Source organism: Arachis hypogaea, chromosome 15 (genome assembly GCF_003086295.3).
Source record: "Arachis hypogaea cultivar Tifrunner chromosome 15, arahy.Tifrunner.gnm2.J5K5, whole genome shotgun sequence".
NCBI classification, from domain to species: Eukaryota; Viridiplantae; Streptophyta; class Magnoliopsida; order Fabales; family Fabaceae; genus Arachis; species Arachis hypogaea.
Window position 1 is genome coordinate 9778800 of NC_092050.1, and position 17925 is coordinate 9796724.

Sequence of the window (17925 nt, forward strand, 5' to 3'; positions counted from 1 at the left end):
CACCGTTTTTGAAAAAGTTGAAGAAAATAGTGGTTAAGAATCTCTGCTGTAAATCAAAGGCTCAAGTTATTACTTGGAAACAAAGCACATTTTCAAAGGCTCGGATTTGGGATTATTTCTGATGAGTATCATCTCTGCTGCTTTGTTGCTCCTCGGTCAAGTAAATGAATTAGATGTGAAATCCCTAATTTAGGAGTTGATTGAAGAAAAAGGAAGGGGTGATTGATCAAAGTTCAAAATCCAAGAAGTTGATTCAAAGAGAAACCCCAACCATGGCTCAAATCAAGGTACAAAAAAGAAAATAGAACTTGTTGGAAAAGCAAGGAGAGAGAATCCAAGAGTGAGAGAGAAAATAGTGAATCCTTACTACTGAGTTTGAAGTATTAGAAGTATTGCACATACACTAAAGGGAGCACTCCGCCAAGATGAAGAACAACGTTATAAATTCAGATGTTGGGTTCAGTGCATAGAGTTAAAGCTGTGAATCATCAATCTCTTTCATGTTTTACTATATTATATTTCAGTTTCAATGTATATTTTTTTATATTTTCTTTGAGAGGTAAAAAGTAAGAAAGAGAGACATTGAGAAAAAGTCAAAAGTGAAAAAGACTGAGTTTGAGTGAAAAGTCAAGAGTAATTTCAAATTTCTTTTAATTGTATTTTCTGTCTTGTATCATGTACCTGAGAAGTATCCCTTGCTAAGTTGGATAAGCACTTAGGTAGCATTTGTTTTGAGGCACTGAGATAGAGACTAGAAGACTGAGACTCAGTATCATGTTTGTTGGTTTAGAGACTGGTATTAAAATTTCAATATTTCAGTACCTCCAAAAAATAGGGACACAGGAGACTAAAATTTTTAGAGATGGAGACTGAAACTTTGATAACATTTTATACCTAAAATACCTTTATTTCAATTAATTAATTCCAATTTTACCCTTTGTACAAATTAAATTAGAATTTCATTCTTGTTTCAATTTCTGTTTTCCACTTTATACCAAACAGAATACTGATATTTATTTCAATCTCTGTCTCTTAGTCTCTGTATGTCTCTCAGTCTCAATCTTTCCGTCTCTATCTTTCTACCAAACGCTACCTAAGTGTGGTGAGTCTAAGTATTAGCATAGCCAAGTCAAGTTTATGTTGAAACTTGTGTGCCTAAATAGGATTGAATTGAGTCCTAGAAAATTGGTGTATGTAATACTTGGATCATAATGAAAATTCCACCAATGTTGTCTATTTTAGTTCTATTTTCTGGTTTTTATGAGACAAAACGAAATTGTCTCATGATTTATCCGTTGCGTAGATCATCAGAAATCAGTTTTAAAGTTCTATCTTTAAGGCTTAATACTTAAAAGTTAAAGAAAGACATAGATTCAACTCCCTTCTCTAAGCCTTCTGAAACCTTCATATATTATTAATTTTATAATCAAAATGTGTCACATGTCACTCTCTCATTGCAATTAAAATTAAATCTTTTCTACCAAAATTAAAGAGTTATTCCCTCCTTCCTCTACCTTTCTTTATCTCTTTGATTTCTTCACCACTTTATCTCTTCTATATATCATTATCAATGACTAATTACAAATTTGACAATTAAATGTGCAATATGATATTCTCTAATTGTATTAAAATTAAATTAAAATATTAAAGTTAAAATATAGCTATATTATATAATATATATATTACTAACTAATTTAATAGCCAAAATGTGTCACATGACATTCTCTTATTAAAATTGAGAGGAAACATTTCCTTCTAAAATTAATAAATTCTCTTCGTGCATTTTCTTATCTACCTTTCTCCCTTTTCTATTTCTGTATATTAGTAATTTGACAAATCAAAATGTATGTGTTACTAGATATTTTGTATTACAATTAAAATATTTTTTTCTTCCAAAATTAACAAACTCCCTCTCTCATTCTTCTTCTTTATGTTTTTCTCTCTTTTTTTTATTCTCTATTTTTCTCTACCTTTCTGTTCTACAAAAAATAAAATTAACAACATAATATAATTCAAATAAAAGATATTATTATTATTATATGCATATCTTTTTATTTAGTTTTAAAATTTTACTGTTTATCTTTTTAATTTATATTTATATTTTTTCTTCTTTCTTCAAATATTTATTATATATAATTTATAGAGAATACTAATGTTGTGATTAAAAGTTAGAATCAAAATTCAATTATTTTTTTAAAAAATAATTTTGAGATAATTTTATAACTATCAACATAAATTTTTTATGCTAATATCTAATTATATTTTTATATACATAGAGAAAAAAAATAATTTTTTAAATAGTAAGCATAAAAATTAATTATTTTTATTTATGCAACAAATTTAACATCTAATCAAATGTAAAAATATACACGTTAAATTCTTCAAATTTTAGATAACAAATGTCAAAATTAATTATTAGCAAAAAGATTAAACTCTTTTACATGAAAAAAATAAAATTTTATTATTTGATTTTTTTATCTACGAAAACCTTAGTTTTTTTAGTCTTTATAACCCTTTTTTATAAAAGTAGTTTAATTTTATAAATCTTTTGTATTATAATATATAATGTCAGAATAAAACTAACGTATTTTTACAAGATTTATATTTTCGTAATATTATTACAGGTAAAAATACTAGTAATTATGTATTTTCAACAATTTGATGAGTAAGGCTATTGCAAGTTTGCAACTGTTTGAATTTGCCACGAGCGAGTTCGAAAATTCCGGTACTAGCTTTGATCCACAATTATTTATTTTTGCAACCGTTTAAATGCATAAAATTTTCATTGTCTGATTAATTATTTATTTTTGTTCTTCTAGCAAAACTGATGATAATATTTATTAGGTACAAATTTATTAGTATACTATGGCTTTAATTATTTGTTTATTCCAAATTTCCAATACAATTGAAATTTAGGCATATTTTTAAGACAAAACCAACAAAATTAGTGTTACAACTTATAGATAATGCATAACTTTCCCGAAGAAACTACACCATTACTAGTGTGATACGCAAGTGATCAATGTGCAGCAGCATATCAAATTTCAAAAAGTTTGAACGTTAATAAGTAGATAACTTAGCAATAATAGACATGTATTTGTATTTTAAAATTATTATATTTTAAGTTTTATGAAATTTTGAGCAATTATTTATAGGTTAAAATGTTTCAAACCAGTAATAAAACTATATGACACACATGTCAGATATTTTATAACAAATCGTACCTTTACCAATGATATAATTTTTAGAATATTTTGACAATCGTCTGATACGCGTATCTGTCGTGTCCAACCGTGTTTTACACTACCACAAAAGCGGAAGATAGCGGCACACAATTAGCAGCTGTTTTGATAATAGTCGCTATCTGATGGATTTCCAGCAGTTTTAATAGTAAACAGGGAAAGAGCAGCTATTTGATTTGATTTTGCCACAAATTTTAAAAAAAACGCTGCTAACCTAATTTTTTTGGGTGATATTTTAATTCCCCTTTCCTAAAAACACAACACTCAGCACTCAGCAGCTTCAACAAATAAAAAAAGAAAGAAAGAAATGTTAAGAGAAGAGAGGGAGAAACGGAGAAGGAGAGGAAAGGGAGGAAGGAGCCGGGCCGGCGCTGCTGAGTTCGCCGCCGCCGTCGCGTTGCCGTGCCGTCGGAAAGCCAGAACTGCAAGAGAAAGAACTGCGAAGAGAGAGGGAGACCGCATCAGCTCACCACGAAGCCAGCGCCGTCGTCGTCCTCATCGCGGGTCTACACCGTCGCGTCTTGCCACCGCCGCCACCACTAAGCTTGCCGTCGTCGCCATTGAAGCCGAAGAGAGAGAGAGTGTGTTCGCGAAGAGAGGGAGAGCGCGCGCTCACGAAGGAGAAGAACGACGAAAAGGGAAGGAGAAGCAGAAGACGATGAACCCAGGGGAGAAGGAGGAGGTCTGTTCTCGCACCGTCCTGCTCTGCACCCAGGTGAGCTCTTCATCCCCCTGTACCCTCTGCCCTCCTTTCCTCTCTCTTGCCCTTTCTTGACGACATTGATCCATTGTTGTCTTGTGTGTTGCAGATCTCACTTCGCGTAGTCATGGTCTTCCCCGCAGTCACAGTCGCAATCGCCGTCTACGCAGTTTGTAGCTGCCATCATCCTCCGCGCAGTTCCCACCTGCTCACGGTACCATATCCTTGACTCTGTTTTCTGTTCCCAGAATCTTAGATATAGCATAAACTTGTTATCTTGTGCATTTTGTTGTTTTTATGGAATATGCACACAAACTGTTTGATAGTTTTCCTCAGTGAAAAGCGGAGGAGCTCAACCTTTTATTTTCATGGATTTAATAAGCAGTTGCGTGATTCTTTCTCTTTCGAAATTTTAGTTTGATTGTTCTATTTTATTTGAAATTAGTATATGTTGAAGGGTACCATTGATGGTGTGGTTATGAGTTTATCAAAAGATTGATTATGCTTGGTTTATTCATTATTATGCTTAATGCAATATTTTATGAATGATATGAAGGAGTATTATGGGAGTGGAGAGACAAAGAAAGTGTCATGGAGAGAATCACAACTCAAAGGGTTGCGTCGTTTCCTCATTGAAAAAGAAGAAGATATTTTGAAGGCCTTAATGCTCGACTTAGGAAAGCATCAAGTTGAAGCTTTTAGAGATGAGGTTATGCCTTTATTTAATTTGCTTATAATTACACTTGAAAATGGTTTGTTTCTGTTCAAAAAAGTGTGTCATCATATATACTATTTACCACTTCTAAGTTTAATGAAAATATTTGACATTATTATTATTGCCTTTCTATTAGTTTAATCTTTAATCAATATAGTTCCTTCCTAATTTAAGCTTTCTTTTAAATTCATGCATTATGCATGCATTGAGTAGTAATAATAGTAACATTAAAAAAAAAAAGAAAACTATTTTTCAGTTCTAATTGCTAATTAACGAATTGGCCATTTTAAGTAGATAGGAACTTTGATGAAGTCCTTGAATTTTGCATTGAGTAACTTAAAATATTGGATATCAGGCAAAAAGGTGAGATCAGTGCCAATTTTCCTAATTCCATTTTTTTTTAAATTTCAAAGATAAGCATTCAAGCCTAATGGATTCAAATTTGTTTTTTGATAGGCTAAATTGCCACAAATAGCACTGCTTAGTAGTGCAGAAATTGTTCTTGAACCTCTGGGCCTAGTCCTCATTATTTCATCTTGGAATTTCCCCTTTGGTGAGTCATGCTTTTTGAACCATTTTCCTTATGTTGATCAAGTATTTGTATAGCAAATTAATAGAGGGAGTTACAATTTAATTAATGACAGGTTTATCCTTGGAGCCACTAATAGGAGCAGTAGCAGCTGGAAACACAGTGGTCTTAAAGCCTTCAGAGTTGTCACCAGCATATTCTTCCATACTTGCCCTTGGACTTCCCAATTTCTTGGACCTCCCAATCATAAGGTGTTTGAAGATTCATTAGTCCTAAAACTTTCTGTAGTTTATTTCATGCCGTTGGATTTGCTTAGCTTATCATAGATGTGGCCTCTTCAATTTAATTTCTCCTGTTTATGTTTTTCTGTCTTTTAGGCTTGGATTATGCTGACCCAAAAGGGAAAGGAAATTTTTTTGGAAAAGTTTTTCTTGCTGCTAGATTAACAGCATTATGCATTATATATCTTCTTGGTTCAGATTATGCTTTCAGGTTATTTTGATTCAGATTTGGCTCAGGGTATCCAGGTGATAAGAGACTATTTTTTTATGAGTTCAAGCCTCTGGAAGCCTTGAATCCCATCTCTTTAAAAGAAACTTTATATATTATTGGTTGTTATTAATATTGTTTCAAATTAAAGAGTTGTTTCTGCTCACCTCTATCTATATATGGCAATTATATGACAATTTGTTTGACCTTGGAATTCTAGTAAACATGAGAGATTTGAAGAGGAATTGTTATGGTTTTGGTTGACAATAATGATGTGAGCACTACATAAGCTTGCTAATTATTATGCTTGTAATATCATACTGCTGTTTATTGGCTTGTTTATTGTGCACATACCTGCTGTTTTATATTCTCCTATATCAACTGGGTTGTTGAAATGGTATTGCACTTTTTTAGTTATGCTAATATTTTTGTTATCTGCCCATGGTAGCAAATCTTTCAAGTAAAATGGTAATGAATACTTTTCTCCTTCCTCTTAGGAAGCAATCTTCAGAGTTATAGCTGCTATTCTTCATCTTGGAAACATTAACTTTGCAAAATCAGAGGAAGAAACTGATTCATCAGTTCTAGAAAATGAAGAGTCCAAGTTGCATCTCCAAATAACCGCAGAACTTCTCATGTGTGACCAAATTTCTATTGTTATCATTTGCAATAGCTTTCTTTTTGTTAATGTTACATATCTTTTAAATTATTTCTTATTTCAGGTGCGATCCTAGTGCTTTGGAAGATGTACTTTGTAAGCGTGTGATGATTACCCCAGAGGAAGTTATTAAAAGAAGTCTTGATCCTCTTGGTGCAACGGTTAGCAGGGATGGTTTAGCCAAAACACTATATTCTTGTTTATTTGACTGGTGCTATGTTAATGTCAAGTGTAAAATTATGAATTTAAAATATGAAAAATGTGTCCTATCCTATGTTTATTGCACTTATGTTATTTGAATCTGAATAATTTTTTATCTGTTCTATTGTTATGTGCAGGTTAGTCCAAAAAATCAATGTCTCAATTGGGCAAGACCCAGAGTCAAAATGTCTCATTGGTGTTCTTGACATATATGGCTTTGAAAGCTTTAAGAATAACAGGTGAACATAATCATATTATTCACTCAAACACATGCGTGTGCGCGCGCGCGCACACACATATCATTGTTCCTCTTGAGAGTAGCATAAATCTGAGTTGATATCTAATTCCCTCTTTACAGTTTTGAGCAGTTTTGTATTAATTTCACAAATGAAAAGCTGCAGCAACATTTCAACCAGGTATGAGGTTAGTTTTTAGATATTTGACAACTTCAACTATCACTTTTTCTCATAACATGCATTCCAACATGGATAATGTCCTGCAGCATGTGTTTAAGATGGAACAAGAGAGATATACAAAAGAAGGGATTGACTGGAGCTACTTAGAATTTGTGGATAATCAAGATGTACTTGATCTAATTGGAAAGGTTTATACATACTTTATGGCTATGCTTCATTTTGCAATATTTATAGCTAGATTTCAATCTGATAGAGCAACATCTAATGTTATATATATATATATATATATGTTTGCAAACTGCTTATGTAGTTTGTATTTGATTTACTCTGTAATATTCAGAAATGCAACTTAGATACTAATTTGTTTACAATATGTAGACATCTTTGCAATTATTACAAAGAATTTTCAAGATGTCTCCTCTGAATTTGCCTTCAAAATGTTATGCCCTCATTATCTAAAGCAATCCTTTTGATGCAGAAACCAGGTGGAATCATTGCTCTTCTTGATGAAGCTTGCTATGAAAAAGTTTCTTCACTCTTTCTCTCTTTCTCTCTCTCTCTCTCTCTCTTTCTCTCTCATGTGAATTCATGTAACTATTGTGTACTACACATAAATGCACTGCATTATTATTTTTTGTTTACAAATGCAAATAAAGTGTATATAGATTCACTTATAGGTGGACCAATATGCTGTTACAAATGCAAATAGAGTACATAATTAATTCCTCCCGTTATTCAGTTTTTTTATAAGCTCAGGTATGAAATTGAGACAGTTCAAAACTGTCTCATTTTTTTAAAAAAATTCTACATAGATTTGTGGCGGTTTTAAACCGCCGCAAATTTTTTTTTAAATCCGCTGACAGAATAGCGGCGGTTTTGCAACCGCAGCAAAATCAATTATCTGATTTGCTGCGGTTGTGCCAGCGGTTTTTCAAAACCGCCGCAAAATCAAATCTCCACCCCCTAATAGGCAACGCTTGTAGAACCGCCGCTATTCGGCATGTCCCTTGTAGTGTTAATAAAAAATAAAAAAAATTTCGAACACGTTTAGACACACCTAAATACTATCACGTATCAGCGTATCCAACCTTATTCTTAACATATATTATTGAAATAAATTTAAAAATAATATATATTATTATTTATTAAAAAAATATTTTAAATATTTTATATAATTAAAATAAGATATTAAAAACAATTAAGAAATTAATTTATATTTTAATATCAATAAAATATCAAAGTATTACTACGATTTTTTCTAAAAAATATATCATATTTTATATATATATGTGTCCCCGTATCTTATAAGATTTTAAAATTTGTGTGTCGGTGTATATATCCTGTATCTCGTCGTGTCCCGTATTCGTGTCAGTATCCGTGCATTATAGATATTATCTATTATAAGTATACTTATTTAATTTTAATATAATATTAAAATATATAAAAATCTAAATGTAATTAAACCACCTCAAATAGAGTTTCCTTCTTTTTTGGAAAGAATTTAAGAATAATTTTAAAGGAATTATCCTTCTATTTAATTAGTTCTTTTGTTTTTTCTTTCTTCTTTTATTTAAGTTATTTAAGTAAAAAAAAAAAAACAAACCACGTCAAATTTCAAATTTCCATCCGCTGTTGATTGATGATGAAAGTGTCTAAGTGGAAAATCAAGTCCAATAATTGAGCAATTAGAAAAAGATAAGCATACGATACTTCCATTCACGAATTTTATGAAACTTCAAGATCACCTGGTTGACAAATTTTACCTTTGATGTTGAAACTTGAAAGCATATATACGATATTTTGTAGTTTATCTTCCTAAATCCTAAATAATTAAGATTTTTCATTTACATAAAGTTGTATAAATAGGAGCTAAATCTAAGCAAAAATCATTACAAGCACATACCTTCAGAGGTCGATTAATTAATTAATAACATGGAACCTCAAAACTACTTACTGGGTATTGCAATTTTGGTCTTCACAGTCTTGCATTTTCTTGCAAAATATTTCAAACCAAGATCCATTAACCTTCCCCCTGGTCCATGGAAATTACCCATCATTGGTAACATCCATCAAGTTGCACTAGCAGGACCACTACCACACCGTTCTTTCAGAGAACTTGCAAAGAAATATGGACCTATCATGCACCTAAAACTCGGTGAGAACTCCACAGTGGTTGTATCATCCGCTAAGCTAGCCCAGGAGGTACTCAAAAACCATGATGCCTGTTTTCAAAAGAGGCCTTTTATTGCTGCTGTTCCAACCCTTGTATATGGCCCTGCAGATATTGCATTCTCTCCCATCGGCCAGTACTGGAGAGACATGCGCAAGATATGTACTCTGGAGCTTTTGAGTGTGAAAAAGGTTCAGTCTCTGGCTTCTGTAAGAGAAGCCGAGACTGAAAATCTCGTTCAGAAGATCCGTGAATCCGCGGGTTCACGGATCAATCTCACTGACATGATTTTCTCCTTGACAATTGCTTCTGTTTACAGGGCGGCATTTGGTAACTACAACAAGGATCTTGACGAGTTTGTGCTTCTGATCAAAGAAGTGATGGAAATTTTTGGAGGGTTTCATTGGGCGGATTTGTTTCCATCCATCAAACCTCTGTATTATTTGAGTGGGTTGAAGTCCAAGGTGGAGAAGCTGTACAAGAAATTTGATAGGATCTTGGAGGATATCGTAATGGAACATCAAAAGAAGCAAAGAGAAGGTAGGATTAATGTAGAGGAGGAAGACCTTGTTGATGTTCTATTGAGAGTGCAGCAAAGTAACAGTCTCCACACCAAGCTAACAATCTCAAACATCAAAGCTGTCGTTGGGGTTAGTAACTTAATTAGTACATTAATTAATGCATTCATTGTAACTTTTTTGTGTGTGTTTATTTTATTTTCGTTATGTTTATTTTATCAGTATAAAAGTAAATAAAAAATATATATTAAAATAAATAAACAAAAATATACATAAAAAAGTTTTAAATAGATAAAAATATACACTAAAAAATTATAAATATCATATTGTGAGTTTAATATTTACCAATATTTATTGTACACTTTGTCCATTTAATATATTGTCTTAGGGTGATGAATATAAGATCTCACGTGCCTAAGTATTCAAAAAGAAACTATTTGTTTGCACATATATACCTTGTTCCTCTACATGGCAGAATATATATATACTAAATTGAAAACTAAACATTTTGAATCTTTCGTTACACCGGCCTTTGTTTTGTGTCATTTTTGAATTAATAATTAATCGGCTGTAACAGTTTGATTATCCTGTTTTAAAAATGTTAAATTATTCTATTATAAAAAATTTAACTATTTTATTACAAGAAATACTAACTAACTAAATAATTTTTTAACCAAATCAACAAGTCAAATTTACTTAAGTGTATTTTTTTGTATGTTCTTCCTTATCATCACCCTCATTATTATTATCTCTTTCCACCTTCTTCTTCTTCTTTTCTTTTTCCTTTTTCTCTTCATTATTTTCTTCTCCTTTTGTACAATTATTCTTTAACGTCGTTTTCTTCTTCTAAAAAAGAATTACAAAAAATCTATAGTATTTTGTTTTGTCTTATTTTTTCTGCGCAATTCTTCTTCAACGTTATTGTCGTTATTGTCGTCTTCTTCTTTCAAAAATAATAAAAGAACTGCAGCACTTTATTTTATGTGTCACATGTAACAACAACTCTTCCTCCTCCTCCTTCTTCTTCTTGTTTTCATAGTTTTTCTTGTTTCACACTCTCATAATTCTTATTGTTTCATCCTCTAAAAAGAAATTAAAAAAAAAAAACCAAAAAAAGAATAGAAACAATTATGCAAATTTTTGTTTCATTTTTTGTTTATTCTTTCTAACAATAATAAACACAAAATTTTTTGAAGAAACACATAAATTTATAAAAAAAATACAAAAATTCTGCATGAAAAAAGAAGAAAAAAAAATAAGAAGTAAAAAAATTGCAACATGAAATTCAAAATTTTAAAAAATTTCGATGTCAAAATTAAAAAATTTTGTGTCAAAATTAAAAAATTTTTGTGTCACGGTTAAAAAATTTCGGTGCTATTTTTTACGGATATAAAAAGAAGTGTGTGATTTTACACGCATGTCTTTAAATAGTTTTTGTTGAGTTTTAGCTAATTTAATTAAAATTAGTTAATAAAAATATTTAGATATATAATAAAATTCAATAATTATTTATGTCAAATTTAATTATCATAATAGTTATTTATTTTATAAAAAAATATAAAAAATAATGTTTATATAAATATTCTAACCCGATTAAATAATTTTAAAGGAAAGAAATGGATGATATAAAAAAAAGTCGTTTTTAAATCAAATATACTAATCGATATTCTTATTTGATCGGAAATATTAGGGAAACTAATATTTTTCGTATAAAAAAAAAGAGAATTGGCTAATATTAATTCAAATAAAAAATGATAAGACCTAATATCTTTCTAAAATATATCAAAACTGTATTTCTTTTTATAAAAGATTTAAGTTTGAATTGAATAGTCCTAGTGGTGAATGAGCTGATTCTGGATTAATGAATTTTCCAGCTCCAGCTACCACGTACAAACTATTTGTTAGAGTTGTCTAATTGACTTAGTGATGTATAATTTTTAGAGCAATTTCAATGAAATCTATTTTGGGTATTATTTTTTATTTTTATAATAATTGAAATGATATAAAATTAAAATTTGTATGATATATTATTTTTAAAATGATATTGATGACATAAGTAAAAAGAGACTACATTATTTTAAAAATAGATCAATAAAATGATGCCACTTGTATACTTTATTAAAGTTCATTAAATAAAATAAAAAATTTTAAGGTGAATAATTTTTAGTATTTTTTGTCATTATTTAGCACTACCACAAAAATAGAATTTAGCTATTAAATTTTAACTACGAATGCTGAATCATGATAAAAATAAATAAGCATGTCTTGTATTTAGCACGAAACATTGTCACAGTGATTAAAATTTAACATTTTGTCACATAATACTTTTTAATTTGAAGTTTATACTCCTTATTTTAGCAAAATCGTTTTTTCTCTTCTCCTAAAAATAAAAATCAAACTATAACCTCTTTCCTCACCTCTCTTGCTTGTTTCTCATTATCGTTCTTGAATAAATGTATTTTTTTTAAAATAAATTTATTAATTTATAATTATTTTTTAAATATCCTAACATTAACATATATTTATGAAATTAAATCTGAAAATATAAAAAAATGAATTTAGATAAAACAAATAAATATAAAGATAAAAGTTATATTCTAATAATTGAGTTATATTCTAATAATATTTAATGGGCATATAGCATTAATCTTAAATAAATATTAAAACGTTGTTATTGTAATATTGTTATGGTAACGTTACAACAAAAATTCAATTAAAATATATTTAAATAAATTAGATGTATTTAGTTGTACTTCTATATTTTATTATTCTATTTTTTTGTTATCTTCTTATCAATTTGGTAAAAAAATAAATTTAAATCAATTTAATGTAGGTTCTTTTCTCATCTTCTTTGTTTTTTTTTTTTTGTTTTATTTTATTATTCTATTTTTTTATTGTTGCTATGCTTAATTAAACAATATTTTAAAATTTATTTTTATTAGTGTGTAATATTTTTTAAATATGGTTATAATTATTAATTTTATAATTTTATATTTTTATTTTATTTAATTTTTTACAATTCAATTAAAATTATTTGAAATAATTAAAAATGAAATAATTAAAAAATAATTTAAATTTAAAATTAAATTAAAATAAAACTAAGTATTTGAATGATAAATTTTACATTAAATTTTAAATTAAATTTTATAATATATAATCACACAAATATTTATATGACACTTTGTAAGATCTAAAATAAAATAAAACTAAAACTAAATATTAAAAATGCTCTTATAAACATTAGAATGATTTTTAATTTATATTAATTTATTAGCATAACATAGTCAATAATAATAATAATGTGGTTACAGAGTAACTTTGTAAAAGATAAAATCTATATTGTTTTAGACCAAGAATTATTTAAAAAAAAAAAAAAACTCGAGAGAATAATAATGATTTGGAAGTTTTCAAAGGGAAAATTATTGAAAATGTGATTGACTGATTCTGAAGTTTTAAATTGAAAGTCAAACATACCATAACTTTTAGATAAGTTGGGAGTTGGGACCAAGCCTCTCTCGTGCATGCCCTCCACCTGTCGCCTAGCGAACAATTTGTTGACTTTTTACTGTGTACTAGGACAGAAGTTCATCAGTCTTGACCAAATAAAAAAAAGCGGCTCAGATTCTCTCATACTAGGGTCTCCTTTTACAATATCCCAATTTAATTATCAAACAACTATTATAAACACAACACGGTCTTTACATATTTCATATGATTGTATTATTTCTTTTGAGAAAATGTCACTGAGAGATACTAAAATGATACTCTATTTCTCTTTATTTATAAAATAAAAAAAATTTCATTTTTCTTTTTGCGAGATACTAAAATAACACTTCCTTTTCCTCTATTTTATAAATGTACATTCTCCTTCATTCTAATTTTTAAAAAACCTCCTCTTTAATCTATTTTAAATTTTGTATTAACTAATATTAATTTTATCCATTTAAAAAAATATATATTATTTTTTATAAAAATATTCTTTAATAAAAATTTTATTTTTTGTCATTAAATTTTACTTATCAAAATACATTTTAATAAATTATTTTTTATTAATTAAATTGTATTTTTATCAAAATATTTTTAAAAAATTTTAATAATTAAATTATTTTTTTAAGATTTTCTTCAATAATTTTTTAATTATTAAATTATAATTTTACTAAAATTTTTCTTAATAATTTTTTTATATTTTACTATTAATTTTTCGATATCAATATATATTATTTTAATATTAAAAAAACTCTTAGTAAGATATATCAATATATATTAATTGTTATACATATTAATAATGGTAATATTTTTTTATTTAATGTTAAAATAATATACATTAATATAAAAAAATTAATAGTAAAATATAAAAAAATTATTAATAAAAATTTTAGTAAAATTATAATTTAATAATTAAAAAAATATTGAAGGATATTTTAGAAAAAAATAATTTAATTATTAATTTTTTTTAAATTATTTTGATAAAATATAATTTAATCAATAAAAAATAATTTATTAAATGATATTTTAGTAAGTAAAGTTTAATGATAAAAAAATAAATTTTTTGTTAAAGAATATTTTTGTAAAAAATTTTTTTTTTTTGAAAAATAGATAAAGTTAACATTAGTTAACACAAAAAAATTAAAATGGATTAAAGAGGAGGTTTTTTAAAAGTTATAAGGGAGGGGAATGTATATTTTATAAATAGAAGGGAAGAGAATATTATTTTAGCATCTCACAGGGGAAGGGAGTGTAATTTTCTCTATAAAATATACATTCTCATTCCTTATAATTTTTAAAAAATTTCTTCTTTAATCTATTTTAAATTTGTGTTAACTAATGTTAACTTTATTCATTTTAAAAAAAAATATTTTTACAAAAATATCCTTTAAAAATTTTTTTATTTTTTTATCATTAAATTTTGTTTACTAAAATACCCTTCAATAAATTAATTTTTATTGATTAAATTATATTTTTATTAAAATATTTTTAAAAAAATTAATAATTAAATTATTTTTTTCTAAGATACTCTTCAATAATTTTTTAATTATTAAATTATGATTTTACCAAAATTTTTGTTAAAAATTATTTTTATATTTTACTATTAATTTTTCGATATCAATATATATTATTTTAACATTAAATAAAAAAATCTTACCACTGTTAATATGTATAATTAATATTGATAAATAATTTGTTTCATAAAACTATTGAAATTTATTAACAACTTTATCAAAATTTAAAAACAAGTCGAGATGAATAAATTCCAAATTTAAAAAATCAATATCTCATTCCTTCACATCCCTACCAAGTAAGTTCTTTAACCTAAATAAAGAGCATTGTGCATAATAAAATATGTTTTTATGTTGATGTATTGTCCCTTCTGCAAGCTGCAATTTTCGATACTCAACTCTTGAAACTTCTAAATCTGTCATTGAATTGTCAAATTTAAAGAATGATTTTTAGAAAGTTTATCTTTTTTAATATATATCCTGCAACATCAAATAAATAGTGCATTTTAGTTTTTTTACTTTTACAAAATCTTTCCATTATCTCACCTTCATTCTCTATATTAATTTCTACTTCACTTTTTTCTTCTAAAATGTAGTCATCCTCGTTCCACTCCTCATCATCCAAATAACTCTCTACGCATTAATCCTTATTAATATCATATTCTTCATCACTATCGGTAAATAATTGTTCAATAGAAGATTCAGTTCTATTATACTCATTGACATTAGATATAGCTTCAATATTGGTAGACATTTTGCTAAAATGAAAAAAAATTGGCATAATTAATAATGAATAACTATAACAGAAGCAAAGAAACGACAAAAAAAAGCTATGCAAAAACAAGAAATTCAAAATGAAGGGTTTAGGGATATATCCAAGATTGCCAATGATATGAATTTTTTTTGTAAATTAATTGAGTTTGAGAAAAAGATGCCAAACCTTATTACTTGAATTGATAATAACAGTGATGATTACACAAAGCTATGCAGCAATGAAAGCACCTAGGTAGCGATGCATGGCAGAGACAAACAAAGGAAATTGGAGAGATTGAAAGAGAAATAGCGTAGGAACGATAATATAGATAAATAGATATTTGAGCGACTATGAGGGAAGGGGAGTGCTAGGTAAACAATGACCATGTTGAAAATAAAAATACACTACATTCTAATTTAATGCTACTAATTAAATTTAAAATTAATTTACTTTTTTATTCCTATTAATTCACATTGTTCACATATTGTTCAAAAATATTGTTGGTTATCTATACTTTTCCGTGAGGGAATTGGAATCCTAATTCAAAAATTGAGTTTAGTTAGTAAATAAATATAAAGGGATAATATGGTAAATTAGAATATTAATTTTATTGAATAAAATATTTAATTTTTTTTAAATGAAATATTCTGTTAACATTTTTAACCAAATAGATTAAAGTGTACATTTTACAAATAGAAGGGAGGAAATTGTCATTTTAGTATTTAAAAAGTATATATAGTTTTTCTCATTTCAATATATGACCTGTCGTGTTTTATTAATTGATTCTTTCTTTCATACATGTTTTAGTATTTTATCATGTTTTATTTTTCATTAAAATTTTGTATTAAAATGTATTTTGAAGACATATTTTAAAACATTATAAAAATATATTTTACTAAAAATTATTAATTTTTTAAAATTATTAATTTTTTAAAATTATTAATTTATTAAAAAATAAAAATTTTTTATTATTATACTCTTAGAATATATTTTTAAAATACAAATTAGTTAAATAGGAAAATAAAAAGATAAAGAAAACTTCAACTATTTACAGGACGTGTTTGTTGCTGGAACGGAAACCACAGCATCAACAATAGAATGGGCCATGGCAGAAATGATAAAGAACCCAAGAGTGATGGCAAAGGCACAAACTGAATTAAGAGAAGCACTTAGAGGAAAGAAAACAATTCATGAAACTGATATTGAAGATCTAAGTTACTTAAAGTTAGTGGTCAAAGAGACACTAAGGTTACACTCACCATCTCCATTGTTAATACCCAGAGAATGCACCGAAGCAACCAACATTCATGGCTATGCTATACCAATCAAAACAAGAGTGATGGTTAATGTGTGGGCAATTGCAAGAGATCCCCAATACTGGCATGATTCTGAGAGTTTTATACCTGAGAGGTTTGAAGATGGTTCTTTGGACTTCAAAGGGAATAATTTTGAGTATTTACCATTTGGGGCAGGAAGAAGAATATGCCCTGGCATGACTTTTGGTGTTGCCAGCGTTACACTTCCTTTGGCTCTCTTACTTTACCATTTCAATTGGGAACTCCCCAGTGGGATGAAGTCTGAAGATGTAGACATGACTGAACTCGCTGGCTTGGCAATTGGAAGAAAACATGCCTTGTGTTTGATTCCCACTGTTTATGATCCATAACTTTATCATAATGTTCTAATCAAGTTTTCTGTTCAAGTTACCAACATTTATATAAAGGAAACGTATAGGTAAATAACTCCTAATACATATTTTAAAAAAAATAAAATTTGAATAATTATTAATTAATAATAATTTAAAAAATTAGAATTATCAATTAATAATAAATTGATTGATAGTTGATTGATTGAGTATTAGTTACTTAACAAAATTTTTATATAAAAATAATGTTATATATAGAACTAGTAAATTTAATTATTTTCGTCTAGCAATTAGCCAGTAATAACATTTTTATATATATGTAAAATAAAGTTTAAATATGCTATCTATCGTATTGGTATAAAAAAAATTATATTGATCAAATCTTGGCTAAAATTAATTAAAAAAATGCTGATCCTTACCTTTTCTTTATTTATGTAATAGTATTACGAAATGGTATATTTACACAACTTCTCCAACTTTGTGTATATATGAAAGTAATGAATTTTTTAGGGTAATTAACCTTTAATTTTGGTTCTAATATTTGAGAAATTTTAATTTAATTTTTAATATTTTAGAGATTTTATTTTTGTTTTAAAAAATTTTAAATGAATTTAATATTATCCCATCATTAAATTTGACACGAATAATTAATGAAGTGAGTGACATAGAGGTTAATTAACATTTTTAGCGTTACAAAAACAAAAAACATGCTTGAAATTAGGGGTGGCAAATGGATCGAAACTCGCCAGATCAACCTGCGTAACTCGCTAAAAAAGAGGATTAGGTTAAAAATTTAAAAAATTTCTATAATTAAAAAGGCCACCTAATCTGCGGGTTTTGGCGGGGTAGGGTGGGCTTTCTTGGCGGGCCCGTCGTTTTTTTTGTAATTGA

At 27.5% G+C, this 17925-nt stretch overlaps 2 protein-coding genes and 1 long non-coding RNA gene across 12 annotated transcripts; 2 read left to right on the forward strand and 1 right to left on the reverse strand.

Annotated features, from left to right (window-relative positions):
• The first annotated feature begins 3420 nt into the window (after nt 1-3420).
• LOC112748899 (uncharacterized) lies at nt 3421-7680 on the forward strand. 4 transcript variants are annotated; one of them, XM_072217620.1, is made up of 11 exons: nt 3421-3957; nt 4052-4156; nt 4499-4651; nt 4952-5020; nt 5114-5210; nt 5302-5437; nt 6173-6312; nt 6398-6773; nt 6893-6957; nt 7037-7138; nt 7429-7680. In XM_072217620.1, exons 1-7 carry the CDS (start codon nt 3550-3552, stop codon nt 6192-6194), a joined length of 990 nt encoding a protein of 329 aa, XP_072073721.1. In that variant the 5' UTR covers nt 3421-3549; the 3' UTR covers nt 6195-6312; nt 6398-6773; nt 6893-6957; nt 7037-7138; nt 7429-7680. The 4 variants fall into 4 exon arrangements, with proteins under 4 accessions (XP_072073721.1, XP_072073720.1, XP_025652936.1 ...); XM_072217619.1 differs by having other exon boundaries at nt 6893-6950; XM_025797151.3 differs by lacking the exon at nt 4952-5020.
• Nucleotides 7681-8627: 947 nt separating this feature from the next.
• Nucleotides 8628-16940, reverse strand: LOC140179066 (uncharacterized). 7 transcript variants are annotated; one of them, XR_011872789.1, is made up of 5 exons: nt 16793-16933; nt 16649-16700; nt 15576-15637; nt 13113-13203; nt 8628-9759 (listed from the first exon to the last, which is right to left on the reverse strand). It is a non-coding gene; the product is annotated as an uncharacterized lncRNA (long non-coding RNA). The 7 variants fall into 7 exon arrangements; XR_011872793.1 differs by having other exon boundaries at nt 8674-9759; nt 16649-16705; nt 16793-16940; XR_011872792.1 differs by lacking the exon at nt 15576-15637 and having other exon boundaries at nt 8674-9759; nt 16649-16705; nt 16793-16940.
• LOC114925321 (cytochrome P450 71D8) lies at nt 8883-17128 on the forward strand. Its single transcript, XM_072217622.1, has 2 exons — nt 8883-9770; nt 16444-17128. The coding sequence occupies exons 1-2, from the start codon at nt 8883-8885 to the stop codon at nt 17053-17055; spliced, it is 1500 nt and encodes a 499-aa protein (XP_072073723.1). The 3' UTR covers nt 17056-17128.
• Nucleotides 17129-17925: the final 797 nt, after the last annotated feature.

Excerpts from the sequence above, each read along its gene's own strand:
- LOC112748899 (XM_072217620.1), top strand. The coding sequence starts at position 3,550 with ATGTTAAGAGAAGAGAGGGAGAAACGGAGAAGGAGAGGAAAGGGAGGA. Across the intron at positions 4,157-4,498 it reads GCAGTTCCCACCTGCTCACG|GAGTATTATGGGAGTGGAGA; the intron begins GTACCATATCCT and ends AATGATATGAAG. Across the intron at positions 5,438-6,172 it reads TTGGACCTCCCAATCATAAG|GAAGCAATCTTCAGAGTTAT; the intron begins GTGTTTGAAGAT and ends CCTTCCTCTTAG.
- LOC114925321 (XM_072217622.1), top strand. The coding sequence starts at position 8,883 with ATGGAACCTCAAAACTACTTACTGGGTATTGCAATTTTGGTCTTCACA. Across the intron at positions 9,771-16,443 it reads ACATCAAAGCTGTCGTTGGG|GACGTGTTTGTTGCTGGAAC; the intron begins GTTAGTAACTTA and ends AACTATTTACAG.